The 27,794-nt window shown below is 37.9% G+C and overlaps 8 protein-coding genes across 8 annotated transcripts; 4 read left to right on the forward strand and 4 right to left on the reverse strand.

Annotated features, from left to right (window-relative positions):
• Nucleotides 1-495: 495 nt before the first annotated feature.
• On the forward strand, nucleotides 496-705 carry GCK72_001581 (uncharacterized protein; the record flags this gene model as incomplete). The annotated part of the gene is made up of 1 exon (XM_053723038.1): nucleotides 496-705. One exon carries the CDS (start codon nucleotides 496-498, stop codon nucleotides 703-705), a length of 210 nt encoding a protein of 69 aa, XP_053591683.1.
• Nucleotides 706-2,079: 1,374 nt separating this feature from the next.
• On the reverse strand, nucleotides 2,080-6,407 carry GCK72_001582 (uncharacterized protein; the record flags this gene model as incomplete). The annotated part of the gene is made up of 10 exons (XM_003114705.2): nucleotides 2,080-2,282; nucleotides 2,383-2,579; nucleotides 2,652-2,940; nucleotides 2,992-3,153; nucleotides 3,231-4,599; nucleotides 4,751-5,062; nucleotides 5,141-5,406; nucleotides 5,519-5,715; nucleotides 5,767-5,868; nucleotides 6,262-6,407. 10 exons carry the CDS (start codon nucleotides 6,405-6,407, stop codon nucleotides 2,080-2,082), a joined length of 3,243 nt encoding a protein of 1,080 aa, XP_003114753.2.
• Nucleotides 6,408-13,061: 6,654 nt separating this feature from the next.
• Nucleotides 13,062-15,737, forward strand: GCK72_001583 (uncharacterized protein; the record flags this gene model as incomplete). Its single annotated transcript, XM_003115152.2, has 7 exons — nucleotides 13,062-13,220; nucleotides 13,265-13,570; nucleotides 13,617-13,939; nucleotides 13,985-14,229; nucleotides 14,312-14,670; nucleotides 14,718-15,262; nucleotides 15,308-15,737. The coding sequence occupies 7 exons, from the start codon at nucleotides 13,062-13,064 to the stop codon at nucleotides 15,735-15,737; spliced, it is 2,367 nt and encodes a 788-aa protein (XP_003115200.2).
• A 480-nt stretch (nucleotides 15,738-16,217) lies between these two features.
• Nucleotides 16,218-17,259, forward strand: GCK72_001584 (uncharacterized protein; the record flags this gene model as incomplete). The annotated part of the gene is made up of 5 exons (XM_053723039.1): nucleotides 16,218-16,232; nucleotides 16,295-16,549; nucleotides 16,612-16,824; nucleotides 16,917-17,045; nucleotides 17,095-17,259. The coding sequence occupies 5 exons, from the start codon at nucleotides 16,218-16,220 to the stop codon at nucleotides 17,257-17,259; spliced, it is 777 nt and encodes a 258-aa protein (XP_053591684.1).
• A 139-nt stretch (nucleotides 17,260-17,398) lies between these two features.
• Nucleotides 17,399-17,683, reverse strand: GCK72_001585 (uncharacterized protein; the record flags this gene model as incomplete). Its single annotated transcript, XM_003114529.2, has 2 exons — nucleotides 17,399-17,529; nucleotides 17,602-17,683. The coding sequence occupies 2 exons, from the start codon at nucleotides 17,681-17,683 to the stop codon at nucleotides 17,399-17,401; spliced, it is 213 nt and encodes a 70-aa protein (XP_003114577.2).
• Nucleotides 17,684-19,771: 2,088 nt separating this feature from the next.
• Nucleotides 19,772-20,379, forward strand: GCK72_001586 (uncharacterized protein; the record flags this gene model as incomplete). The annotated part of the gene is made up of 2 exons (XM_003114784.1): nucleotides 19,772-20,014; nucleotides 20,140-20,379. The coding sequence occupies 2 exons, from the start codon at nucleotides 19,772-19,774 to the stop codon at nucleotides 20,377-20,379; spliced, it is 483 nt and encodes a 160-aa protein (XP_003114832.1).
• A 2,012-nt stretch (nucleotides 20,380-22,391) lies between these two features.
• On the reverse strand, nucleotides 22,392-23,189 carry GCK72_001587 (uncharacterized protein; the record flags this gene model as incomplete). The annotated part of the gene is made up of 4 exons (XM_003114614.2): nucleotides 22,392-22,546; nucleotides 22,603-22,703; nucleotides 22,747-22,822; nucleotides 22,874-23,189. The coding sequence occupies 4 exons, from the start codon at nucleotides 23,187-23,189 to the stop codon at nucleotides 22,392-22,394; spliced, it is 648 nt and encodes a 215-aa protein (XP_003114662.2).
• A 1,208-nt stretch (nucleotides 23,190-24,397) lies between these two features.
• GCK72_001588 (uncharacterized protein) lies at nucleotides 24,398-26,744 on the reverse strand (the record flags this gene model as incomplete). Its single annotated transcript, XM_003115006.2, has 6 exons — nucleotides 24,398-24,689; nucleotides 24,761-25,221; nucleotides 25,298-25,614; nucleotides 25,799-26,043; nucleotides 26,180-26,470; nucleotides 26,695-26,744. The coding sequence occupies 6 exons, from the start codon at nucleotides 26,742-26,744 to the stop codon at nucleotides 24,398-24,400; spliced, it is 1,656 nt and encodes a 551-aa protein (XP_003115054.2).
• Nucleotides 26,745-27,794: the final 1,050 nt, after the last annotated feature.

Consider the following 27,794-nt stretch of genomic DNA (forward strand, 5'->3'; position numbering starts at 1 on the left):
TATATTCCAACATTTCATAATGATGATTCTGGTATTTCTGGAACTTTTGGTCATACTTTTCAGTATTCGAAACCTTGCATTATTCACTATTCCGTTCTTCCTGATTGCAAAGTTTTCACTGATTTTCCGTGAGTTTCTTTTCGAGATGCCCATAAGTTACCTACTTACAAAAAACATATTTTCAGATGTATTTGTTTTTGAAATATTCCATGTCGCTATCCATATTGCAGTTATGGACAATATCATCCACATGACAACTGTTTTCCTTCTGATGGCTCTTTTCTTTCGATGGATCACTAAAAGTTTTAAGATAGATCAGCCGAAATTCTGTATTATTTTTCATTCGATCGTTATCGTTTCGATCTTTTCGGTGAGTTTTTCCCCACTAGAAGCACTATAATCTGTTTCCAGATAACTCAATCCGTTCAAATACTGGTCGATATTCTCCAAAACAAACACGATTCGTCGATTTCTTTCGTTTATTGTTCATTTTACATGTACTATCTACCCTACACATGGATTCTTTCTGTCTACTTCTGCAATTGGACTCCCATCCAAAAATGGATTCAGAATCAAGAGATAACATCTTCTGATATTCCAGAAGTCCAGATGGAGACAGTATCTCCGAATTCTGTTCAGAGAAGAGCTAGTATTGATACAACAGTATCCCACATATCGTTGGCAGAGATCAATGTTGTAATATGAGATTTGTACTACAAATGAGTGTTTCCGGAATACATTTTTCAATAAATTTTTACGTTCTTCTAAACTTTCTGATTTCATAGTGCTGTAATATGTATCAAAGAAGTCAGCTGAATAAACAAACATGTGAAACAGAAGCCAGAATAGAAATATTACAATCGCATTCATCATGAAAACAGTTTCGAAGAAAATACACATGAATACATATAATTATAGTGAGACTATCCGTAAATAAAGCACAAAATGTTTGAAGAGGTGAGGGGTGAGAGAAAAATTTACAGAAACATAGTACATGAATCAAAAAAAAAATTAGTCAAATTCTATGTAAAAAATGAAGCACCGGTTCGTGAGAAAAGGACGGGACTTGTAAAAATGCCATATTTTTGAGGGGGCCAAAAATATCTTCAAATTACACCGTAAAAATGATGGGAATGGGGAGAGAGAAAAAAGAAAAGGAATTTCTAAGTATATAAATTATCCTGCGCCCGCTTCGAATTCGCAGAATTTTGAGAAATAGGGTCTGGTGAGGAGATATGAGCGTATGGATTTTCTGGAAACAAAATTAGTTGGTACGGTATTTTGAAAGTTTATGTATCATTTTTAGAGAAGGGAGAGGGGAAGCTATGTATCTGTTTTGTTGTCATTGCTAAAGATTTTTTGCATTTTTACATACGTTACTGATTTGCATTTTTGTTGTCAGCTTCCCTTTTTTTGTCTGAACACTTACAAGATGTGGTAACAGAGGTGATAGTTGGGTGTAATCAGAAACACGACAACAGTACACACAACAAGTTACAACAGCGTGATGTGGATTACTGTATATAGGGTTGCTGTGAGTTGACATGGAAACTTTGGGAATCTAAATAGGGTTTCCGTGACTATTTCAGTCATGTATTAATTCCCCAGAATTTTTAGCCCGAAAGGACAAAATAGGTGAAGAAAGACTTACCGTACGCGAACCGGAATGTTTCAGACCGGCCACACAACAACACAACAATCGGAATAAGATGATAGAATAGAGATTGGAGAAAATCAGGACAAACAGACACCAGAACTTTGAGGATTTCAAACTTCCCGCTTAAACGAAGAACCATTACCAGACGACACCAAGAACAACCACTGGATAGAAGGGAGAGAGGGGCGGGCAAGACATGACACCGGGAAATGGAACACTGGGCTAAGCATTCTCCGTTTTTGATGAGAAAAACTAACTAATCGAACAAAAAACATTTCAAAAACGGAGAACCTCTAACCCGGATATATGGCAAAAGAAACATAAAACTCATGCAGGGAGGGTGGGTAGCATGCAATATGAGAGATTGTAAAAACATGTAACAAAAATTTTGGATTTGAAAAAAAAATTCCAAAAGAAAAAAATCATAAACCATCAGTTGTTCGTTGTGTCGCAGACGGATTCTGGTTCTCGTACGGTTCGTCGAAATCTTCATCGTCCTCTTCTGGATGTAGAAGAGGGCGTCGATGATGTTCATCGGATGATGAATTCACACCTCTTCTGCTATTGATTCCAGACGATGTCGATGGTCCTTCACCAGCGACTTCGTCAAGGGAAGCGTAGTCGTCTGGAAATCAAGAAACATAATTAGATTGTATATTCATGTGATATGAAACACTTGTAAGAATTCGGAAAAACACCTATACTTTCCAAAAACAAAAACTCACTATTTCGATTGCTACTTCTTCCACCGTGAATCTTCTTATTCTCAAGTTCTTCTTCTTCCAACGTCAGTAATCCTGTTGGATTTCCTGTATTATTTTCGGATGTTCCGAATGCTCCAGTATTTGGGAAAACAGATTGACGAGAATAAAGAGGGTTCTGGAATTCACGATTGTCATCAGCGTTTGGAGCTTTATGGAACCTGAAAGAATAGTATGAGAGGCATGAAAAAACGAGCGGATCTGGTTTTCAGTATACTCAAAACCAAACTTACGAAACAGTTGGCATATCTGGATCCTTTTCTTTTTGATACTTATTTCTGTAGAATAATGCAACCAATCCTAGTACTCCACACAATGCAATAATCAAAAGAATGAAGAACCACGTGGCACCAGATGACTTCCCACCACCGTTCAAAGCTTCGAATTCTTGTTTCGCTTTACCACAACTCATTTGATCCACGTGGCAGCATCCGATAGCTGCATCACATTCGTACCCGTCACCGCATCCGTCTTTGGGACATTCTTTAGAACATTTCAAACCAAATGTAGACTCGGGACACACTGAAAAGTCAAACGTTTAAGATTCCTTAAGTCTGAATATTTTAAACTCACATGCATGGCAAAACTCTCCGGTGAATCCTGGATGACAGTGACAGGCTCCCGACACTCGATTGCACGAAGCAGTCGCGGTTCCTTGACATTTACACTTCTTGATGCAATCTGGTCCATAGTAACCGTCTTCACACGGTTTGTCACATCGATCTCCTTGGAATCCTGGAAACATAGAGGTATAAAAACATGGTTTTTCGCGAAATATCTTTTAAAAATTGTTTAATTTTTTCGATGTTTACCTGCCGGACAACTGCATTCCCCAGTCTGTGCATTACACTGCTTGAACTCAGATGTACATCTACACACCTGTCGACAACTGTTTCCCCAAAATCCTGCAGAACATGGTCTTGTACAGAGAGCACCTTCGAGTCCAGCGGGACACACACATTGTCCATTGATATGATCACAAGTCGATCCAGGTCCACATTTAGGGCAATCCTGTGTACACTCGTAACCGAACTTTCCTTCTGGACACTTTTCGGAACAGGTAGATCCATGGTAACCAGGCTCGCAGATACATTCTCCAGTGATTGGGTCACAACCATGACCGTCTGCGCATGTACATTCTTGAGCACATTGGGCACCAAAGAGACCGATCGGGCAGTTGTGTTCACATTGAATTCCAGAAGATCCTGGAGGACACGCTAAGCAGACTCCGTTCTTTGGGTCAGTTGATGCACATTGGGATGGTGTCACAGTCTGTTGACATTGGTATCCAAAAGTGTTCGCTTCACATGATTGGTCACAAGACACTCCTTTCGTTCCAAGCGGACATATGCACTTGCCGGTTTGTTTGGAGCAATGAGCATCTTTGCATGATCCAGTGCATGACAGTTCACAAGAATCTCCATATTTTCCTTGAGGGCACGTGGTAGAGCAATCTGCTCCAGAGAATCCTTCCGAACACTTACATTCTCCGGATTTGGGATCGCATTTTCCATTGACACACTTACAATGTAATTTGCATCCTGGTCCGTATGATCCTTCTGGACATGATATATCACATTTAGCACCTTGGAGTCCCGGTGGACACGTGCACTCTCCGGTTACTGGATTGCATCCAACACCCTTTGGACACTGACATCTTTTCTCGCAGTTAGCTCCGAAAGTATCTGCTGGGCAGTGTAGTTCACATCTGTGTCCAGTCCATCCAGGATCACATTGACATTTTCCATCAGATCCGTTGCATCCAACACCTCTGTTATTACATTGACACTGTTGAGAACAGTTTGGTCCGTAGAAATCGATAGGGCACGGCTCTGAGCAATTAGCTCCGGTTCTTCCAGCTTTGCATACACATTTTCCACTACTTGGGTCACATTCAGAGGCGTGATCCCAATCACAATTCGCTTGTTTTTCACAGTTTGGTCCATAAGAGTCTTTGGAACAAGCGAGCTCACAGTTATCACCATAGAATCCAGGTTTGCATCGGCAGAATCCAGTGTTTGGTGCACACATTACAGTATTCGACATGATGCATGTGCATTGTTTCGAGCAATCCGCACCGTACTGATCTGGTTCACATTTTCGTTCGTCACATTTCGGACCTTTGTACCCGGACTCGCACTGGCAATCACCGGTTTTAGCATCGCAGGAGGCATTTGAGTCCTGAAACTTGAGTTGACGTTAATATAAACAGCCTTCGACATTTATATCTGATTTCTTCGTAAAAATAAAAACATTGACATTTTAGATTACTTTGAACAGAATCTAGAACATTCTCATTCGAGAAAAATGCCTCTCTGCTTATTATTCTCACCTGGAATTCCAATCCAGGACACGTGCATTTCTGTTTACATTGAAGCCCGAATCTTCCACGTGCACATCCAATATCACACTGTTTTCCAGTCCATCCGATACATTTGCATTCTCCAGTGACACTATCGCAATCTTGATTATTCAAACATTGACACTTTTCTGTACATCCGGCTCCGTAGAATCCGACGGAGCATTCATGTTCACATAACGCCCCATGATATCCAGATTTACAAAGACACTTTCCATTTGTGTTGTCACATGTGGCTCCATTTTGACATGTGCATTCGAATTTGCAGTCCGCTCCGAATTTACCCTGAAATTTTGAAAAAATAATAAAACGTAAAGGAATTTTTCTGATTTTTTTCTACAGATTTTTATTTTTCTTACTCACTTCCTCACACTTATTGAGACAGAATTCTCCACCCCATCCGTCGGCACAGATGCATTTTCCTTCTTTATTGCACTTTCCACCGTTTTGGCATGGACACGATTTGAGACAGTTTGGTCCCCATTTATCATCTGGACATTCTTCTTCACAACGTTTTCCACGGAACCCGGATGAACAAATACAATCACCGAGTTCTGGATCACAGTTGGCTCCGTTTTCACAGTCGCATTTTTTCGAGCATCCAAGACCCCATGTGCCGGGAGCACAGGCTGAAAAAAAACAATATTATATTTCAAAACGCTCAAACTGAATTTTTTTTTAAATTGGAAAATTTAATCGATATTTTTTAATAATGTTAATATATAGGTTAAAACGACTCACAGCTGGCACAATATTTGCCACCGAACCCAGGATCACATTCGCATTTTCCCGGCTCAATACATTTTCCTTTTTTACATGGTGGATTACAATCTGGCAAACAGAAATGCTCTTTCGTTTGATAATATCCTTCACAACACTGCTTCACATATTTCTCTTTCTTTACCAGTTGTCGTTGATATGAGGCTTTTTGTCCACGTCTGAATTCAGGACAAATATAATTTCATTGAAAAAACGACTGATAAACTTACTTTTCAACAACACATTGGAATCCAGTGAGAGGATTGAGACATTGTTCCGTATCGTTATATACAACATTATGGATTACTTTTCGGAGTTCGTAGTCATCGACACTGAAAGAAACTGAGTTTGATTTGAGACTCACAATTTAAAAGTGAACTTCAAGTTTAAAATAATAAAGTTGTTTTAAGCTTGGAATCCACCTCTAATAATGTCATTTATAAGTCCCGAAATTCTTTTTTTGTGGTCCGCCTAATCTTTTGAGATAATATTTGGCATGTCACATGTTTCTTTTAGTGGTCGGAACGTAACAAATCCTATTCCAACAAGTGACCGTTTCCGAGAATAAATACAATAAAATAACTATCGCCTATTCAAATCACTCTGGCTTATACAAATATCGAGTCAAATGAGGTCTGTGTAAACTTGGAAAAGAGTATTTCAAATTGAAGGATCCCGTATCACGTTCGCTGATTTTTTAAAATTTAGAACTTTTGAAAACTCACATCGTCTTTACTGTACACACATGATCTCCTCGTGGTTCTTCTGATGTCGTTGATGTATGTAGTTTGTCGGGAAAAGTGGGTGCTCGTGTATCGATGTGAACTACTTGCCACGTGGCAAGTAGAACAATCGAAAGAATGAGGCGCATTACCGGCTGAAATAAGGAAAAACTCTTTTCTGATAGTGAGGTTTTAGTGAGTGCGATCGATTTTGAGAAAAGTTACATATGAACGACGAAGTAAAATCAGGAAATTGAAAGAATAGAAAGTAGAATGAGCACAGATGACGTTTAACTAACATAACTACAATTAGATAGATCACAAATTTAGTAGAAGTAAATGACCATCCACCTGTTAATCCTTTCTCTTCCTCCACTCAATCGGTCAGTTGGAGGGTGTCAGTCAGTGTGTGCGATCAAATATCAAAGAAAATCGTCTAAAAGGATACCGCCCGTTTTTCGCAATATAAGATGACAGTCGCACCTTTATGGTCCCTCCTCGAAGAAAAGGGGATAAGTTGGCGTCAGACCGATGAGAGATTATAAAGTGACAGAAATGGAAACGATATATCTAATGGTGAACTAGGGTCTGTCTTTTTCGTTCAAATTGTCCTTCGTTATGGCCTTAACGAAATAGCTCACTTTCAGACCAACACAACATCTGATTTCAAGGTAAGGTGAGAGAGGAGAGAAGCAGAGTTTTGAAGACAACAGAGACCAGAGAGATATTTGAGAGGCGCAGCCACATAGAAAAAAAAGCATATTGACAATGAAACTCTGATGGTTTGGTGATAAGAAAAAGAATGTGTTTTATCGGAAGAGGAGGAAATGTTGATGGGAAGAAAATAAAACGGAAATCGATGGGAGAGATGAGCAATACGGGAGAAGAAAGACAAAATTTGTTGGATATTTTCTTAGAAATTTGAATGTTAGATCTCGGACTAATCTGAACTGAACATTGAGATAATGTTTAAACTAAAATCAAATAAATTGAAATTGCGGAATTCGAACTACATCTAAAATGGGTGTGCCTCCTATCATGCGTATTTAAAACGGTGCCCCGAATGAATTCCGATCAGGATCATCATCATTAGTAGTCCGTAAATATCTTATCACTGGTGACCAATCTGTTCTGTCAGTAGTAATGTGAACATGTTGAGAGTTACACAATTTGACAGATCTAGGCAGTAGAGGAACCGATCTTGGCCGGTAAGATAAGATTAGCGGGGGAAATTTGTACCTATAGATCGTAGCAACAACGAAAACGGAGAGAGATCTAGTGTCCAAAAGGATTGAAATGAATTTACTGCATTTCTAGCTATTTATACCTTTCTCCAAGTTCTTACTTTATTATAAAATAGAAATTCGGAGAATACGACTTTCGAGTGAAGAACACTTGATTTTTTCTACCTACACGAAACACACATTTTTTGACCTTCTGAAATTGAAATTCTACAAAAAACTCGTAAACCGGAAACCTAAAACGAAGAAGGAAAACAGTCCGAACCGTGTCCAGTCCGTTCCCTCTTTCCCTATTCAAACAAAACTACCACAAACACAAAACTAAACTAAAAGTACTTGAAAAGAAGAAAACAGGGCGACTGGGCGACCCGACCGATAACACTACCACAAGTTTGTGTCTCTTTACTCTCATCTCTCACGAGAAATAGAAAGTAGCGGGATGGTTGTGGTCACACAGATGGTCAGAACCGATTCCCTGTTTTGTTTATTTATTTGATGAGACAGACGAGATAGAACGGAAAGTGACGGTAATAATGGAGCAGAATACCAGTGCAGGCGTCACTAAAGAGTGCAAAAAAAGTTCTCCATCAACTCTTCCTTAAAGTCAGAATCGGAGCGGAAGGTTATAAAAATAATATTTTTGAGAGAATTTTGCTCAAAACTGTTGAAGACTATAACTTTCACAATCACGGATTCTTAAAAGTTATTATGGGCCTATTCTGGGGTAGCAAAAAATAGTTTTTTGCTTATTTTTTGCTATTCAGAAAGTAGCAAAAAAAGCAAAAAACTCCTGGTTTGGAGGTATTTTTTGCTTGACCTTTTCTAGGCCAGCCCGCGGTTTTCTAGGCCATGTGTAGATTTACGGGAGAATTTTTTGCGATTTTTTCAGCATTCATGTACTTTATCGCTACTTTTGAACTGAATTCGTAATTTTATTGATTTATTCCATACTTTGCAATCGTTAAATGATTTTTTTCCGAACTTTGCTGAAAAAATCCCAAAAAAAGCTCCCGTAAATCTACACCAAACACAGGTCTTGCAGCGAATGGCCTAGAAAACCGCGGGCTGGCCTAGAAAAGGTCAAGCAAAAAATACCTCCAAACCAGGAGTTTTTTGCTTTTTTTGCTACTTTCTGAATAGCAAAAAATAAGCAAAAAACTATTTTTTGCTACCCCAGAATAGGTCCATAAATAAATCGAAAAATTGAAAACTATCAAAATGAAACAGTTTTGAGTTCCGAAATGTGACAAAAATTGAGAAAAATAAAAAGTATTGAAGAAAGCACAAGACCATTAGTCATATGTTGAAAAATGTTTTGACAAGAAGAGGGAGGTGAGAGAGTACGGAAGAGTATGGTGAATGGGAGAGACGCAGAGATACTTAGTGGAGGAATTCTCTTTTCTTCTTTTTCATTCAAAAGCTGTAGAAATGAAAGGAATGGGCGGAATTAAGAGGAACACATGCGTTTGGATGAGAGAGAAGGAAAGTTAGACTGAGATTTGGACCAGTATGGGTAGGATAATGTTACAAAGCGTTTATGAAAGGGAGCATAATTCTCCTGACTACGCGGAACGCCGAAAGTGCATATTCAAAAGCTTAAAAAAAAACAATACGTTTTTTTGGAAAAGTAGGTCCACTAATATCAATTCAATTTATTATTGAAATAACGAGAGAATTAAATTTTTTTTAAACTGAAGTCGACTCATTCGGTGCACTGAGCTGGGATAATATTGCAAAAAAAAGCGTATTCAATGGAAGAATGAACGAAGAGAGGAAAAGGAAGAGAAGAGGATAAATTGAGGGTGCTGTGGAAAGGGAAAGGGGATTACTAGGTTCATTATTTTGAACACTCACAACTTCCGAATTTCCGAAAAGTGTTGAATAGAAATATACACTTGGTTGCTTTTACAATAGAAACTTCAGTGGATCCGCCCACATTCATGACACGCCTACTCCAAGAATGGTTTCATGGCTTCACTAGTACACAATCACAACTTCTCATTTGATGAATTGAAAGTTTTTGAGCATTTTTCGAAAAGGAAAAGTTAAGTTAACCAATAAAAAATTGTCGAGAATGTTTCCGAATGAGATTGAAACTCCCTCGCCTAGAGCCTTCATTTATTAGTCTGATCACTAATGTGGACTGTACTGCACGTACTATCGAGAAATGACGAAATCCGATGGGATCACCCCATATTCCCATCACTATGTATGACTAATCCATTAAAAATAACTGAAAACGAAAACAAGAACACAATGGAAAACTGGAGAAGATGAGGCGGGATTCTATCCTTTGCTGGTTCCTGTTCGTCTGCGTCTCTCACTCTCTCGTCGATCTACACAAATTACTGTCCGAAAAAGAGAGAAAATAGAGAAAAGTGACCAAGGTTGAAGAGGGTATGTGTGTTGTTATCGATGATGATTCATCAGATTGATTATTTGGAGACACAAAAATGGGAAAGGTTGAATGATTTAAAAGGAGGTCAAAAGAAAGGAGTGAAGGACTGGAAATGTACGAACCGACCGACAAAGATGATAAAAACAGAAAAAGAAAATGGTTCACGCAATACAGGATTCCCCGTTTGAATGTACCGTAATTACATCAAAGATTTTCTGGGTGAAGCGATTAGGCTTAACCTCGACAACACCTGGGACACTTCAACCCAGCTAGCTAGTCCTCCTAGCCGCTCTTAATTATACGGTAGGGACTACCTTGTGCTTATGGTAATTATGTAATCTCAACGATAGAAGAAGGAAGACATAAATTTTGTCATCATCAATGTTGCACAACAATATTTATGTCCCTTTTAGTTTCTCATGGGGTGTCATGTCATCACGAAAATAGATGATCGGGCCTATGTTTCTATACAATATCCGGTGGTTTGGCTTTCGGCTCCAAGTGATAGATAAGTCTTTGTACTTTGGATTCAAGTTCGTATTTCAGAATAACGTAAAATCTTCTAAAAATCATCAAATTTGGAATTCCGAAAATCGTATAGTCCAAAAACTGGAGAGAGTAATAAAGAAACTTCTAGGATATACCGGATAAAAGTTAAATTTATCTACATTCTATCTTAGTAGCCGAAAACTAAAAGCACAAGTTTCCAGATTCAAGATACCAAGAACAACTCTTGCTCGAGTTGTTTAGAAGTCAAGAATCTGGTAAAAATAGGTGTGTGACCACGTGAGAGAAATAACTCTTTTTCTGAAATGACTGAGAAACCTTGGATGAGAGACACAGACAACTTAAGAAAAGAAAAGAGCATGAAGTGAAATGGGTAGAAAATAAATCAAATTAGATTTTTCCACTTTGTCATCCAAGTTCCATCCAATTCATCTCAACTCGGGACTCTACTTCAAATGCATCATTCAACGAGTCCACGGCTCACAGAGTGCTCATAGAGCTTGGGAGCGTTTAGGCAAAAGCATTCGAACCAAGCTTCGAGGATTCAAAAAACTTCATTTTGTTCAAATCATTCTCAAAAGTGTTAGTCTCATAAAAGAAGTTGCACCTATGTGGGCACACAAGAGAGAAGGTCCTCATTACTGTATCGAGTAGTCGAAATAAGTGAGAACATGAGTAACAAATAATATGTGTTCTAATTGAGTGACAATTTATGGGAATTCGAGAAAGGAAAGAAGAGGTACGTAGGAGCAAAAAGTGTCGATTGCGGAGAAATTATGGTTAATTGAAGAGATGATGAGTATGGGAATATGGATAGCCCGAATTTCAAATCTACATAATTTGTAAAAGAAACATTACGCCACTGAAAATTGTATTCTGTTTAAGATTTGAAGCTACATCTTAAATCGACATCAGTTCCGTAATCCTACCCAAACATAGTTTGCATAACTAGTGAAAATTGCAAGAAATCCTAAACCATCAGAACAGAAAAACAGATCGATTGTCGGTTCACCACCACCACAAAGTTGAAGTATCCATTCTCTTCCCTCCCGTCTCTTTTTTTGTTCTCGTTGTATTCATTCAAAGGTATTCTCCAAAAAGATCAGAATAACATGAGAGTTTGAGAGACGCAGATGAACAAGGAGGCATCCGACTGAAGAGAGAAAAGACCCACTTTTTAACGGAAGGGTCACTTTACCCGGAGACATCTGACTCATCTCTCATTGAGAATCTTTTGATTTCTCAACTTCTCTGAATCTCTCTTTCTCTGATACTCTCTCGTCTCTGAAGTAGTTTTTCTGTATTTTTGTATCCGAGGTGAAGTGAACTGAGTATCGGATTTTTTGAGAGAAATTGTTTATTTTTGTCATTTCTTCGACTTTTGATTCTTTCTTTTTTTGTTTGAGTAATGATGATGAATTGGTAGACACTGAAAGATGAGACGCTTCAAATAAAGACATCTTCTTTTCTTCTTGAAAAATCACTTTGATTTCGAGGATTGACCTTGAAAAACAACTAACTTGAAGTTGGGCCGAACAATAACCAAATAAAAAAAGACTTTTCAGTTTTGTAAAAAGAAATGAATAAGATCAAATAATGTTGAAATTCACAGCAAGATCAGAATGTTCTATATTTATTTTCATCACTACTTTCAGAACCTGGTCTGAAGCTATAAGCACTTTCAATATTCCGAAATTTTCCAACTTTGATACTTTTTCGACACTCCTTTTTTCCTGAAAATTATCGAGATTTCAATTCGTTTGCAGTCCAATGTACAGTACTCCCTGCTCACCAAAGTCTTAACTTTGCAGTTCAAACCAAACCAAAAGTCGCCGGCTCATTGGCTCCGTGGAACACAAATACGTTTCGGACAGTTTCCCTCATTTCCCTAAGTCTCTTCATTTCATACAGTATTTCGTGTGACCCTTCGCTAAAGGATCGAGATATTTGCACATCTACCAGTCATTCCTCAACACATATTACTCTCTTACTGTCCAGTTGTATTGATTTTTGGCAACTAATTTGATTTTAATTGAAAACTCAATACGTTTTTAGATTCAATGAAGCTACAAATTCTTTGTAAGTGACAGAATGCTCGAGTATCAAAAAGATTTCAGATGAAACATTCTTTCCACTTTCTATTCTGTTTACTGAAACATCTGACAGCTATCTGTCTGTATGTTTTCTAGATGTCCTCATCATCACTGATCCAAGCCAGTCTGAGTGTCTGCATATCCAGATGGTTTCCCCTAGATCACTTCACAAACTCCCATTAACATTTCGCAACTTTTTCCCGAAACAGAATTTCCATAAACTCTGCTATATGCAACGTTTTTTCCCACAAAAAGCCTATTCTTGTGGGTCAACAATACATCTATCCACTCTATTCATTTTCTCTTCATCTCTTTTTCATCTCTTCTTCCATAACTATGTCTTATTTTGACGACGTGTACTAACTGTCTTGAGAGATATTTAGGGATTGTAATTGGTCGTTTTGAGAGGTTCCTAATCTTGTTTTGTCCGTTTTTATCATGCACAAAGCATTCGTGTGAATGCATTTTTTTAGCTCATGTTGAGTCCTAATGTCTGCTACTTTTTCTCAATTATATCAGAATTCTTGAGGCTTTCAAATCACAAATTTCTCAACATTTCAGAAAATGCGGGCAATTCTACTGTTATGTGTTCTCATCACGTGTTATCTAGTTTTTGCTGAAGATTATTACGAGTTATTAGGAGTCGATCGAGATGCAGATGATAGAACGATTCGAAAGGCTTTCAAGAAATTGGCTATCAAAAAACATCCAGACAGGAATACTGTAGGTCAAATGAATATTCTCTGGATTAATATATTATATTTTAGGACGACCCGAATGCTCATGATGAATTCGTAAAAATCAACAAAGCCTACGAAGTTTTAAAAGATGAAAACCTGCGAAAAAAATACGATCAATTCGGAGAAAAAGGGTTGGAAGATGGATTCCAGGGAGGAAATAATTATCAAAGTTGGCAGTTTTATAATGATAATTTCGGAATTTATGATGAAGACCAGGAGATCGTCACTCTAAATCGAGCGGATTTCCAAAGGATGGTTTCTGACTCAAATGAGATTTGGTTTATTAATTTCTATTCAACGTATTGTTCTCATTGTCATCAATTGGCGCCAACGGTAAGACACAAAACAATTTAGACCATGTAATTTACTTGACTTTCAGTGGCGTAAATTCGCTCGAGAAATCGAAGGAACTATCCGCGTGGGAGCTGTCAACTGTGCCGAAGATCCACAATTATGTCAATCCCAACGTGTCAATGCTTATCCATCTCTCGTATTCTACCCAACTGGAGAATTCTATCAAGGGCATCGTGACGTCGAATTAATGGTGGACTTTGTGATTCAGAGACTGAAATCAGAAGTTCTTCATTTGAACTCTGAGAATTGGAAAGCGTTGAGTGAAGACTGGGAGCCGTATAACAGATTACCCTGGATTGTTGATATGTGTGGAGGGGATAACATAGAATGTTTGAGTTCAAATACGAGGTGACGTCCTCGGAAACCAAAGAAATTTGAACAATCAATTTTCAGACGAAAACTCTCCTCAATGCTTGACGGACTTGCGAACGTAGCAACGATAGACTGCAATTCTGAAGAAACTTTGTGCTATAAATTCGACTCGTCGCCTGGAGTCATGTGGTTCCCAGCTAGAAAATTAGAGAAGAAGAGTCAAATTAATATCGAGAGTATGGATGCTCAAGAGATTTCAAAGAAAGTTATCGAGTACTTGGATGAATTACCGATGATTGAACCTGAGAGTTTGCAGAGATTGTTGGGTGAGTCATCTAGAAGAAATGGCATTTTGTATAGCTCACATTTTATTTTTGGATTCAAAAATGTATGATTTTTTCATTGCAGAAGGAAACGATCCAGATGAGGCGATAGCTGTTTGGATGTTGGCAAATGAACGTCAAGCGTCCGAGAAGAAAGACTTCCGACGTCTCCCAGCTCTCGTTCAAAATCAAATTTTCTCTTTCGACTGTTCAAAATCATCAGAAATCTGCGACGACCTAGTAGATAAGACTAAACTTCCACAGTTTATTGTGTTCAAAACAACTGGAGGATATGAAATTGATTATGCCGGAGCAAAAGATTTCCACGCAGCAAGCACTTTCATTCGAGAAGCTTCGAACTCTCATATCCACGTTTTGAATCGAGATTCTTATGAATATGCGATCAGTGGGGGAGAATTCTATATCATCGATTATTTTGCACCGGTAAGTACAATTCTAATAAACCAAATTTTGCAAAAAAAAACTTTCAGTGGTGTCCGCCATGCATGAAACTTCTTGGAGAGTACCGTCGATTCCACACTTCCACTTCAGAAGATTCAATTCTTCATACTGTAGCCATAGGATCTCTCGACTGTGTCAAGTATAAAGATCTCTGCCAGACAGCCGGAGTTCAAAGTTATCCAACAAGTATCGTCTATACTCCAGATGGAAAAACACATAAAATGGTTGGATATCATAATGTTGAATACATTTTGGAGTTTTTGGATAATGCAATGAACCCATCTGTTATGGAAATGAGTCCAGAGCAATTCGAAGAGTTGGTTGTGAATCGAAAAGATGAAGAGACGTGGCTTGTTGACTTCTTTGCTCCTTGGTGTGGTCCCTGTCAACAGTTGGCTCCAGAACTTCAAAAAGCTGCAAGAGCAATTCAATCGTTTGATGATAATGCACATGTTGCTTCGATTGATTGTCAGAAATACGCACAATTCTGTACAAAAACCCAAATTAACAGTTATCCAACAGTCAGAATGTTTCCAGCAAAGAAAACGAAGCAGCCAAGAAGGGCAGCGTTCTAGTGAGTTTTCATTCTCTCATCTTCTTCAATCATTATATTTTTCAGTGACTATCCCAATCACATGTGGCGAAATTCTGATTCCATCCAAAGATGGGTTTATAACTTCCTTCCAACTGAAGTTGTTACTCTTGGCAATGATTTCCATACGACTGTTCTTGATTCTACCGAACCTTGGATTGTTGATTTCTTTGCTCCATGGTGTGGACATTGCCTTCAATTCGCTCCAGTTTATGATCAAATCGCTAAAGAATTGGAAGGAAAAGTTAATTTCGCCAAAGTGGACTGTGATCAATGGCCTGGAGTGTGTCAGGGAGCCCAAGTCAGAGCTTACCCGACAATTCGTTTGTATTACGGAAAGAGTGGATGGTCTCGACAAGATGTTATGGGTTACGGTATTGGAACACAGCACAAGGAGCAGTTCATTCAGATTGTGAAGCAGCAGTTGAAGTTGAATGAGGAGCATGACGAGTTGTAATTTATTCTGCTTTAAAGAATTTTTTTCTTTTTTTAATTTAATAATTGTTGTTTCTCATATTTTTCAAGTCTTCTACATACTGGTTTCTGCTTGTTTTATTTGGCGTGTTTTTCTGGAGCTTTTTGGTTCATAGTAATAAATTGTTTGCTGGAAAAGTAATGGAGAAGACGGGAAGCATTTCCAATAAAATCTAGAGACGTAAACATTTTCAGACATTTTTTTCCAAATACAGAATTCGTTTGAAAGAATCCTTTCGAAAAATGGTAGGTTCAATTTTTAAACATTTCCTAGAAACGAAAAACAGAGCGGGTTTGAGTGATTTCAGAAAACTCACTTTTTCCGTGACCCTGAGCACTTCAATTTTTATATCCACATGTGCCACGTGTTGAAAGTGCCGTAAAATTTCTGGGAGGGTGGGGATTATATTTATTCCCCACTTTTCAGATTTGTTTTATCCCGAAAAGAGAAGTGATAGCAACAATGGAAGTCAAGAATGTGAGTTTGTCTTTTTCAGTAGTTTAAAACCTATTTCCGATAAGCAATAGAATGTATTTCAGAACACGACTCAAGATTACATTGCACGTAGTCTGAATGCAACAGAGAAAGCGATCGAATTGATTCGAGACGGAGACATTGTTCGTCGTCACGTTACACTGGATATCCGCGATATGCATATTTCGATTTCTGAAGATATGGAGAGATTCAAGGGAATGTTGAAGGAATTGGAACAACATATTGATAGAGAAAGAATTGGAAATACACGTTGGATGGATAGAAAAGTGGCAGCGGCGAAGGCGATGGCTGATCATGCGGTAATTAGGGAGGACATCTGGATGCGAGGCAGATGAACATACAGAGACTAATTTACTTTCAGCTGTCGTCGACTCTGATGGTGAAAGATGTCCAATGTTTGGAGAAGAAGGTGAATATTCTGAAAGAATCGGTGATCCAAATGAACAAATCATACATGAATTATGAGAAAAATGTTGATTTGGATGATTTGAAAGACCAAGTTACCGAAATGGTTCGTCGTGTGGAGAATAAAGAGAAAGAGGCGATGGATGCTGTCGGAACAGATGAGCCATCGGTGAGTAGATTGCTTCTAGGAAAACCCTCATGAGAAGGTTTATTATGAATCGATATTATTAAGTGACAGGAGAAACCCTTCCTATTTTTCAGATCGAACAAGTATTCCGAGGAGCCATCGAAGGTCTTTATGGACTTCAGTCGAAAAATCCAAAGTTGATGGAAGAGGCGAAACAACTGGCCAAAGATTTGAGTATTTTCAGAGATGCTGCTGCCAATAGAGTAATATTATATTGAATTAAAAATCTTCAAAAGGAATACGATATTTCAGAACTTCTATGACATGATTTCGTCTGCTCAAAGTACGAAGACATCGTCGGGAATTTCAACGTCTTCCGTTGACAAATCCAGTGTGTCTACTGAGAAACCGTTTTCTCCAGAAGCTACTTCGGATTCTATTTCTTCCACTGCATCATCTTCCTCTAGACTTGGCTAATGATTAACCCAGAACTTTCCAGTAAGAAGAACATTAATTGTATTTGAAATGAATAGTTTTATGAGAGAATGTACAGATATACAGATTACTACAATTTTGAAATGTGTACTTGTATCCGCATCCTGTTTTTTCTAGTCCATCATTCGTCTTCATCACTTTCTTCTTCTTCATCATCATCTTCCTCATCTTCCTCGCCATGAGCGTCCACTCTAGTCATTCCATTAATGAGAGTGAATTCACTTCCATTCTGATTGTATACGGTTTGAAGACCTGAAAACTTGCAACTTTATGAATAGAAACGAGTCAGTTTTCCTCTTCTCCCGCCCAAAAAATGAATTTTACCTCTCATTAAAATAATATTGTTATCTCTAGTTTCGACAATGTGGAAACCATCTCTGAGCATTGCACGCGACAAATTTTCCATGTGAAGAGTGAGCACGGCTTGTATGTTAGTTCGTTGAAATACGAGGGCAAGTAAAACAAAAATTATATGTTTCAAGTAGAAATAGGAATCAGAAAATATGATTTTGTTATCATTTAGGTCATTAAATGTTTCGGGATGCATTTGAATGTTTTTGTATTGATATGGGAGAAGGAGGAAGAAAGAAGGAGGAAGAAGGCAAAGTGAACAGAAAGGAATGGTTAGCTTTTTATAAATGTTTGAATTTTCAATGTTTCACATTTGTTTGTGATTTTAACACTGGTTTCTAACATTTGAATATACACATTTCGATATGCAGATGTATAATTATCCAAATGGAATTGAATGAACTACGGTAGTCTACGGTACTTAGTTTTCAGATTGTCTTCGGCCTCAGATAAAATTGGGGATCCGAGGTTTGTGACAAAGTATTATAGTTCCAGGCAATTTGTTCAACATCTGAAGCCTCATCGATTTCCCTTCTGAAACTTCTTTAGACCCAAACAACCTCCAACGACCGCCAAACTTTGTTCATTCTCCCGCAAACTTTCACTTAATTCCCATTTCGAGAATCACCTGATAAAACAATCAGGTGACCATGAATCCATTTCTTGGCAACTTGCCAAGACCAGTGAGTGATGATAGTGAGAGCATGAAAGAGTACGGAAAAGTTCATGTTGTGATCAGGGTCATGAGGTGTCTTTCGAAAATGTCGACGTGTTGTTTGCCACCTGAAAACCGCACATATTTTGTTTTCCATCGTTTTTCTCTCCCACTCTTTCCTCTTTCTGCCATGTGATACGTCATGGTGGCGCTCGCTCCCTTCTTTCCATTTCTCTGCTGACTCTCTTCAATTTCTATTCTCTCTAACTTTCTCCATCTTCTTTGCCCTTGGCCCATAGAGACCGCCCGGTCTTCTTCTTTCTCTCATACGATGAAGCGCCTTTCTCTCGACTCTCCTACTCCAGCAATCTGTCTTGTCATATGCGACGCGTTTTGCGTCGCGGCTGCCTCGCCTACCCCTCGTGACTACAGGTTTTCTGTTGCTGCCGTTTCTCTATTGATATATCGACCGCGTTTTTTTTGGGTATCGGTGGCACCATCCCAGGAGCAAAATATAGATCTTCACATTGACATCCATCTATTAAAAAAATCGCTGACTGCGTTCTATGAGTTTTCATTGGTTTCGCAATAGTCTGTTGTCACATGGTGCCTGTTTGTTTCGCAAGATTACTCTAGATCACGTAATATTACTACAACGTTTTCCAATTGTTTTTAATTTTCTATATACTTTCACTCGTGTTTTCATTGGGAGTGCATGTGTCTGTATTGCAACAATCTTTGATATGGGTCAAGCAATATAACTTCTACTTTCATACTCGTTTTTGCATAAAAATAATATTTCTAGAAGGATAAACTGCAAAATGTTATACAAAATATAATCATGCCCGATCAATAACTATTGCTCAACTGACCCAATCAAATATATTACCCTGATTCGCTTTTTTAAAGTTTATCTCTAGCTGATCGATTTGACAATCTTTCAAATCTCTCTTGAAATCCGACTCAAAACGGAAGTTAAAATTTGTTTAACAAATGTTGTACATTTTTCATGGACGAGTAAATTGATAAATTGATCGTCTGATTTGACGCACTCTCCGCACTTGCAACAAGTCCACGTACAATGTGTAACATTTCACGCGCAGTCCATGGAAAATATAATTTCGGCCCAAAATCAAATTTCTTTGGAGTTAAGTTTCACAAAATTAAAGTCAACGTTTGATGAATTTTATTTTAAGAAATACAAGAGTTCTCGTTTCACTTTGTCATCTTTATATTTTCAAAATTTGTTCCAACCTAATTCTTCTTCAGTTTAATTTCATTAGCTGGTTTCGTCTGATTTCAACCTTTCTCATTGCTATTTTTTTGAAATTAGTTTTATTTTCAGATCCAACGGTCTATAGCATCATAACCTTCGGGTTACCCCCGGTGTAGTTCTGTAAGATCAAAAACTCCAAAAAAATCTCATTAAACAACGATCTATCTACTTTGATAACTTCATCCATATTTACACCCCCTCACCTATTCAAAATGAATACTCCAACGTCGTCATCTCGTGCCAGTGGCAGTGGCTTAACTATCCCACCAACGACACCGAAGTCTTCTGGAAATCCACGTCATCATGGACAACGTACACCAAACGGAGGATTGTCACGTCAACGAAAGGCTCAATCATCGAGCCCCCAATCGTTGAATCCATTCGCCTCATCGTCGGTTTGCTCATCACCATCGGCTAGAAATGTTCCGTTGCCGCCGGCTGAATGGCTTAATCAGGTAATACATTGTTTTCTTTTAAGAATAGTGATGTTCTTATTCAGTCCTTTCTGTTATTAGTTTTGCATTTTTACTTCATTCGTTTGACATTTAAATCAAACCAACTATTTCTTCTGTAATTTCAGTTGCAAGTTCCTGTTGATCAGGAATCCCGCCCATCTTCATCCATTTCGAATACCTCATCCGCTTCATCATCTACCTCATCCCTCTCTTCATCTGGAATTATGGAGTCTTCTCCACCATCATCCTTTTTGAGTCGTTATGAGAAATCCAGCGGACCATCGGATCTTCGTTCGATCGGAGCGAAAGCGGGTGGCGTTCGCGTGTGTCCTCTTCAACTGATTGCCGCTATTGCTTCCGCGTAGTTGTCCCCAAAAGATGATCAAATTTTGAGAGATTATTTAGAAAGTTCCAAAAACGTTTCCGAAGTTAATTACGACGTAATATTGTTTCGAATTTTCTAACTTATCTCACAAAATTTTCAAATTTGCAAAACTTATAATCATATTCGTCTCTCCAATCAATTTAATCACAATTCTGGCTTCTCCTTTCTTGCAATATTTTGTTTGTAATTTGTTTTTTTTTTTTTGACAGGAAAAGCTTGTAATGTTTTCATGCTTTTTCTTTCAAAAATTCATTGGTTTTTCCCGTTTTCATTAGTGGGGATCTGATCCCAGTTCTCCTCTCATCTCATCTCCCCGTGTGTTAAAATAGAAATTCTGAATCATACTCTGTGTATAGATAGGCCCCTTTCCCTTCAATGAATCCCCAGATTATCGACATTTATCCTTGAAAATATACTTTATGGCATTTGAATTTTCGTGTCATCGAGCGCATTTTCATCAATCAAAAATTTCGGTAACTAATAATACAAATACAGGTATCTTTTTCCCACCCACAATTCATCTCACAAATCGATAAATGCTAGGTCCCTCTCGTTTTTTCTGTTAGTTTCCTTTGAACTTTTGTTAGATTTTTTATGTCTTCAAAAAAATATGGAGTAGCATGTCCTATCTTTGTAACGTTTCCGTTACAAAGGTGCATATATTTTTTTGAAGATATAGGCCCTTTCCATTCTCTGTCCGTGATGATTTTCCTGTACATATTGGATTTTTCCTCACTTCTTTTTTTCTTTTTTTTTCTTTTCGAACTTTTCGAATTACGCCAAGTGTTCTGAAACGTCTGGTGCGAAATTCGAAAAGCTCACTCAAATGTACGTTCCCAACTTCAAAAATTGATTTTGGCCGGGTCGTACTTTTACATTTTGCTCATTTCATCTGTCTGATTTTCCATTTTTTCGGGTCCGAATCTTCAAGTGTTTCAAAAATTTGAAGGAAACTGACTGGAAAAAGTGGGGGTCCTCGTCCACTCGATTTCTGAAAATTTACCTTTTCAGGTTATTTTCAACCACACCCGTACCTTTTTGTGCTGATTTGTACTATTCTCTTTGTCTGATTTCTCTATTTCTTATTTCATAGCACCCAAACACACTCTCATCTCTTCTCGTCATATTATATAATGTTCATATATCATTTACAGTAATCTCTATGCTATATAATCAGTCCTACAGTAATCCCCCCTCAGTAATTACGTAATCCCCCCATTTTTATTCATATAGTTTTCGTTTTGGTTAGATTTCTTGCTATCCCGGCTATTTTTTCTACGTTGCCTTTCCCTGCCCTCATATATTCCATTTATCCTCTCTAGTCTCATTGTCACCGGAATTGTTTGGAATTAATGTGTGAAGGATAGGATACAAAATCAGATTTCGAGTCTCACTATGTCCAGAAAACCAAAATTCACCCCCTCCTGTTCACTAATTCCAACCAATCCCTCAAATACTACCCTCCATTTATCCCATTTTCACTATCCTCTTCAAGAAGCCTTAATTTTTAAATTTGCGCGAGTCGAACCTCGATCTCCAAGGTTTTCGCATTCCTCTTCACATGTTTTGTCTACAAGTTGTTCTGTTTTTCTCCCCGTTTTTGTACAAAATTGGGAGTTTTTTGGGAAAAGAATCAATTCTTAATAATTGCGATTTCCCGAGAACTTTCAGTTTTTTCCTTCGAATTCTCAAGATTTTAGCGTTTTTTGCGCATCCAAATGTCATCCGGATTGCGATTTTTTACCACTGAAATCTACAAAAAACAATGATCACAAAAAAGTGAGCATTTTCTCTCTAAATTTGGTCTCTCTCGAATGCTCTCATTAGGCTGGAAAGAGAAAATCAACTGGATGTTGAGAGAAAATGAAAAGAAAAAATATCAAAAACTCACTTTAAAAGAAGATGATAATAAACGATTTGTGATCGAAATAACTTGTTTTTTCTTTATTTTCAGACTTATAGACATATAAAACAAGTTTCAGAACGAATTAATTACATGAAGGCATAAAAAGTTAATAAATTTTGAACCAACGGGAGCGAATCTGCAATCGGCACTGAAATTTTCAAATCTCCTGCTGTTGAATTGTCTTTCTTCCGCTTCGAAGCTGTACGAACACGAGTAAGCAAGCGAATTCGAGGACGGTATTCTAGAAAATTGCGATCAAGAGTAGGACTACCTCAGGAATCTTCTCGAGAAACTTACTACATGAGTTCATAATTGAATCCACATTTTCCGTGATTTCCATCGTTCTAATATTCTCTAGAATTATTGATAATCTTTCGTAAAGGTTACGGATTCGACGACTGAAAATCGAGATTATCATGATTTCTCGAAAAAAAAATTTACCATTCAGGATAATCCATTTGGCTGAATGTGATTCGAAATCCGATGAGTTGATTTTCAGTGGGGGTTACCATGCACACTGAAAGTATTTATTTAAAAAAATTATTCTCACATAATATGAATTATGCACCTTCAAATGCTAATAATCTTCCCGATGTGATATATTTTTCCGCCAACTGGCAATTTTCTTCAACATGCCGCTCAAATTGTTCATCAGGACATTTCAAATGTTCATAGTCTGCTCCAAACTTCATTTTGTTCCAATCTTCCGTATTCGGAGAGCATCTTTCCATTACCACGTGGCAAAACGAAGCGAGGAAATCATAGAAAACGTCGGCGTCACGGACATTTCCACGCCGTTTTCTCTTTCCCAGAATGACGTGACGAGGTGGTTTCTGTATGACAGCTTTTGCGGTCGTTATGTTTGTGGTACGAATGGATTTCATCTGAAATAAACCATCAGTAGCGATTGGTGAATGAGAGAAATTGGGTAAGGCAGAAATATAGCATATCGTTATCGATTACACGACAAATCGCAAAAGAAATTCGATTTCGTAACATAAATATGCTTTCACTATTTCATAAATATTGTTTCCACAGTAAAACGAGTAAACTTGACAAGGGAACCCCAAGCACTTGTAAATTTGGAATTTGATGAAACTTTGGTGGGAGGTCAAGGACCACTCCAATAGAGCTCCCACAAAATATTGGAACACGCTCGGCACTCTTCTCCGAGTTATGGGCTCTCAAAGTTTGGCTCAGATTTACCACAGTAAACCTCATTTCCTCGCTTCTCAACAGTTCCCAAAATGTCACTTTCCTCCCTTGCCACGTTTACGACTGGCCGAGTGGCTGAGGGGATGTGTGTTGAGTTGGTGCTGGGTGTGGGAAGGGATCGACCCCATGCAAGGCGTTTTTCTTTTTTCTTTTCATTGGGTGGACAGTTTCATCATTGAAAAAAAAAATCTGAGCCAAACTTTGAGAGCCCATAACTCGGAGCAGAGTGCCGAGCGTGTTCCAATATTTTGTGGGAGCTCTATTGGAGTGGTCCTTGACCTCCCACCAAAGCTTCATCAAATTCCAAATTTACAAGTGCTTGGGGTTCCCTTGTGAGTTAGAAAATTTTGAACAGAAAGAGAATGAAACATCTTTAAATTTTATTAGGAAGTTTGGAAAACTGGAAGTTGTTTCCTACGTGGCAAAAATGCAACTAAATCGGTCATTAATAGACTAAGAGGGAAGCAGTGGAAGCAGGAAAACGTATAAATAAATCATAAGATAAAATTGGAATTAATATATGGTTGGGAATCTCGGGAATTTGAATCTTGCAGGGACATATAAAACTCGTCGTCTAAATGGCACAGGAAATGATGTTGGAACGGGTTGGGGAATGTAAAATTTACAGTAATACTGTATGTTTTGGATTAATTTTTGGGTTGATGTAAATACACATTATGATTTTTTTTCGGGGAAAATCTTGGAAGAAACGCGGGTAAAAATGTGATTCTGAGAGTTTCAGAAGGGAAAACATGAATTTTTCAAAAAAAAAAAAAGGATAAAAAGGGAAGGATAAAACTATGATATGATTATGTAACAAGATAAATTTTAGAGAAAAAGGAGAGTAATTCTTGTGTGCATATAAATATATAATTGTCTAAAACAATGGATTTTCGTGAGCGGTACTTCGACGCTTCTGTTTATTCGATTCCTTACGAGGCATCATAGAAGTTATTCTTTTGACAATATGGGTAAAAGTGGGTCGTTTTTCAGGATGATTTGACCAGCAACTCATTAGGAGATCATGGAATTTGGAATCAACTTTTTGTAGTTGTGTATCAAGTCGTTGAAGTGCTGCCTTCTGTCCACACATCTTTGCGTATAGCTTCTGTTCCCATGAATCGCATCCTGTTGGCATTTTACGCAATAGAAGTTCGAAGAAGATTGTACTGAAATAGTATGAACTTTTTCAAACACTGATGACAAAAAAGCTTGACTTTTCATCCGCCTTCAATCTCACCCGAATGAATATACATCCGACTCTGACGTGAATAGCAGCTCATGCTCAAACATTACGTCTCCTCTCCAATCCAACATCAAATTTCCAGCAACTTCTGGAGCTAAATAATCTAGCCAATGTTGTGGAATGCAGAGAGTATAATCTCTTTTTGGATTGGACAGTCTCTCCAACTTCATCAGAGCAAAATCAGCAACGACGACCCGATTTGGATTATCCAGAAGAATATTTTTAGATCGTAGATCCCTGTGGAGAATCTTCTTTTTGTGTAAATATGACATTGCTTGACAGATTTGAAGTGAAACTTGGAATATCCATGATTGATCGAAGTCGTCAGAAGTTTGTTCATGAATAAGATGATACAGGGTTTTGTTGTGATAAAAGTTCGTCACAATTGCATATGTATTCGTCGGGAGATCGGCCACGTATCCATAAAACAAAGCAATGTGATCGTGACGAGAGTTCTGAAAAATAAAAATATGATAAAGGAAGTAAGAAATCCAAAACAATCTCTCTAGTTCAACAAAATTTATTTCTCACCTTGTAAGCACTCACAATTTCCTGTGTGAACACTTCAATTTTTCTATCTACATCTTTCAAATAGCTCATATTTACGAACTTGACGGCTGCATCGCCATGGTATTCTGCCAAATGAACAGTTCCAAATCTACCATCACCAATTCTGGTTTTAATATGAACATCTGATAATTGAATGGTAATATCTCTCCATTGCATCAAATCTCGCTCGTAATCTGTATTCTCTGAATCCAAATTTTCCGAATATATTGTTGCAATGTCATCTAGTGTTGATGCTGTCATTGTCATCATTGGATTTGTGTTATTAGTATGTACATTTCCTGTAAAGAGACACCAGTTTTACCAGTCAGAGATTACGGATTAAATATTTGCAATACAATTTTTTTTTTAAATATAAAACTAAACCGCAATAGAGAAATTTAAACATAAAAATATTCAACCAGTGCCACCGCCAGACTTTAATACAAACTATATAGATTATGAGTCTATCTTCCTCAGACTTACTTTCATAGTTAAAATCATTTGGAGAAGTGTTTGATGTGGTTGCAAGGGATGAATCAGTTGGGGAAGTAACTAATACTTGTTGTAGTGATAATGTTGGTCGCGGTGGAGTTGGTGCTGGTGTCGGTTCTTCCCATTGTTTTTTATTACTTTGAATGACTGCATTCTCCAGTATTCCGCCCATTATTTGTTTCGTCATCTTGCAATCATTTTTCAGCCGTTCCAAGCATCCTTCGTGTACACGTATTCTGCAAAAGTACGAAAATTAGTTTCGTACTGAACATATTAATTTTCAGATCCGTCACAGAACTAACTATGAGAATAATTGCTGGCTACACTCCAAAAGTAGTAAACCTATCTGAGGATTCATTATTTTTAACTCACCCACACACATTACATGCAAACACATCATCCAACTGCTGTCTGCGCACAAAATCAAAAATGAAGAATCGCTCACAAACATCACATTGCCGGAACTTGGATTTGCTCTTCACCATTTTGTGATATATTGAAATTCTGGGCGGGGCTGATGCTGGTGGCACCATAACTTCGGAAGACGTTGAGGCAGATGTCGTGGCATTGTTGGGTTGGTGCTGGTGATTCAAGGCGAACGCCGGTGTGAAGATGGAAGACGTCGTGGTAGCGGATGACGTGGATGCTCGTGATTGTGAAATACTGAATAATGATAAAACATTTTAATAATGTAAAAGGTGTTTCATTTGGGAGAACGTACTTCATTTTTTTAGTTTTTGCATTCAGAATTCGGACAGACAGAAAGAAAATTGATTATAATCAGAATTGATTAGATGTAAGACAGTGATTGAAGACGTCAGATGGGAGAGAAGTAGTTAGAGTACATAGATTGGAGAGACGCAGAACAACGAAGAATGGAAACTTACCCTTGTTTTCTCTGACGGCAAAAAATACAGTTGATCATCTCGATCCACATGGCTGAATTTATGTGACACGTGTACCCAATTATTGGCACTGGGTGGTCCCCACGTTCGGGCAATAGGTCATCTAAAGGTCACCACGTGGATTTTCCGTGTTTCTTTTTTTTTGGAAGTCCGCCACGAAAGGGTGAACTTTCAAAAATGTTGATTTCGAAAACTGTTTCGTGTGACATATTTGTTTGAAAGGGGAGAGGGACAAAATAATGTAAAGAGTGAGAAACGCAGACAATGATGATGATCTTCTCAAAAGAGAGAAGAATAGATCAAATCGAGATGGGAAAAGATGAATTGTTTCTGTGATTGTTTCTCTTTTTTTAGGTTTGCTATGTTCAGTACTGTACAGGTTTTTACGACTCTGACAAGGCGATCGAAATGAAAAATGTTGACAGAGATTGTGTTTCCATCTGTTCGGGAACTTTATTGAGACAAATTTTGATTTGATAAGGGTGGGATATCGACTGAAATTAGAAGAAAAGACGTAGCATCTGTAATCGTCTTTATTCATTTTGAAGCTTCTTTTACTTCAAAACCGACTTTAACTTTTGATAATTTAGCGAGTTGTTCTAAGAATGAAGCAGAGCACTGTCAAACGTTTGTGGAGCAATCTAACTAAAGTGACTCTAATGAGATAACAGTCCTGCTTTGCTGCCACAATCACGCCTAGTCTTGAAGACAATCTGTATGTTCTACTAATCTCCATATTCTGCAAAACACAAACTCAGACAAGTTTTTTGCTGCAGACGGTCAGAATGATACAATTCATCAACGTCACTCGCTGTTTCCCAGTTCTTCAGGCGTAAACATATTACAAATTTCAATTCTTCCCAACATTCGCGATATGAAAAACACAAAACATGAAAAAAACACTTGAGACTGACTACTTGTCAACTGAAAATGCTCTTGAGTTTTGAAAATTATTAGTAGTGTAAAGAGAACAACCCGTCTCTAGGAGCAACCAATATGAGGAAGAAGTGACGTGGAGAAATCTGAAGTCCAGGTGAAAAGGAATTGAAAACCGAACTCGAAATAAGGCTGAAATCGATTTT

The sequence above is a fragment of the Caenorhabditis remanei genome, chromosome I (genome assembly GCF_010183535.1).
Source record: "Caenorhabditis remanei strain PX506 chromosome I, whole genome shotgun sequence".
NCBI classification, from domain to species: domain Eukaryota; kingdom Metazoa; phylum Nematoda; class Chromadorea; order Rhabditida; family Rhabditidae; genus Caenorhabditis; species Caenorhabditis remanei.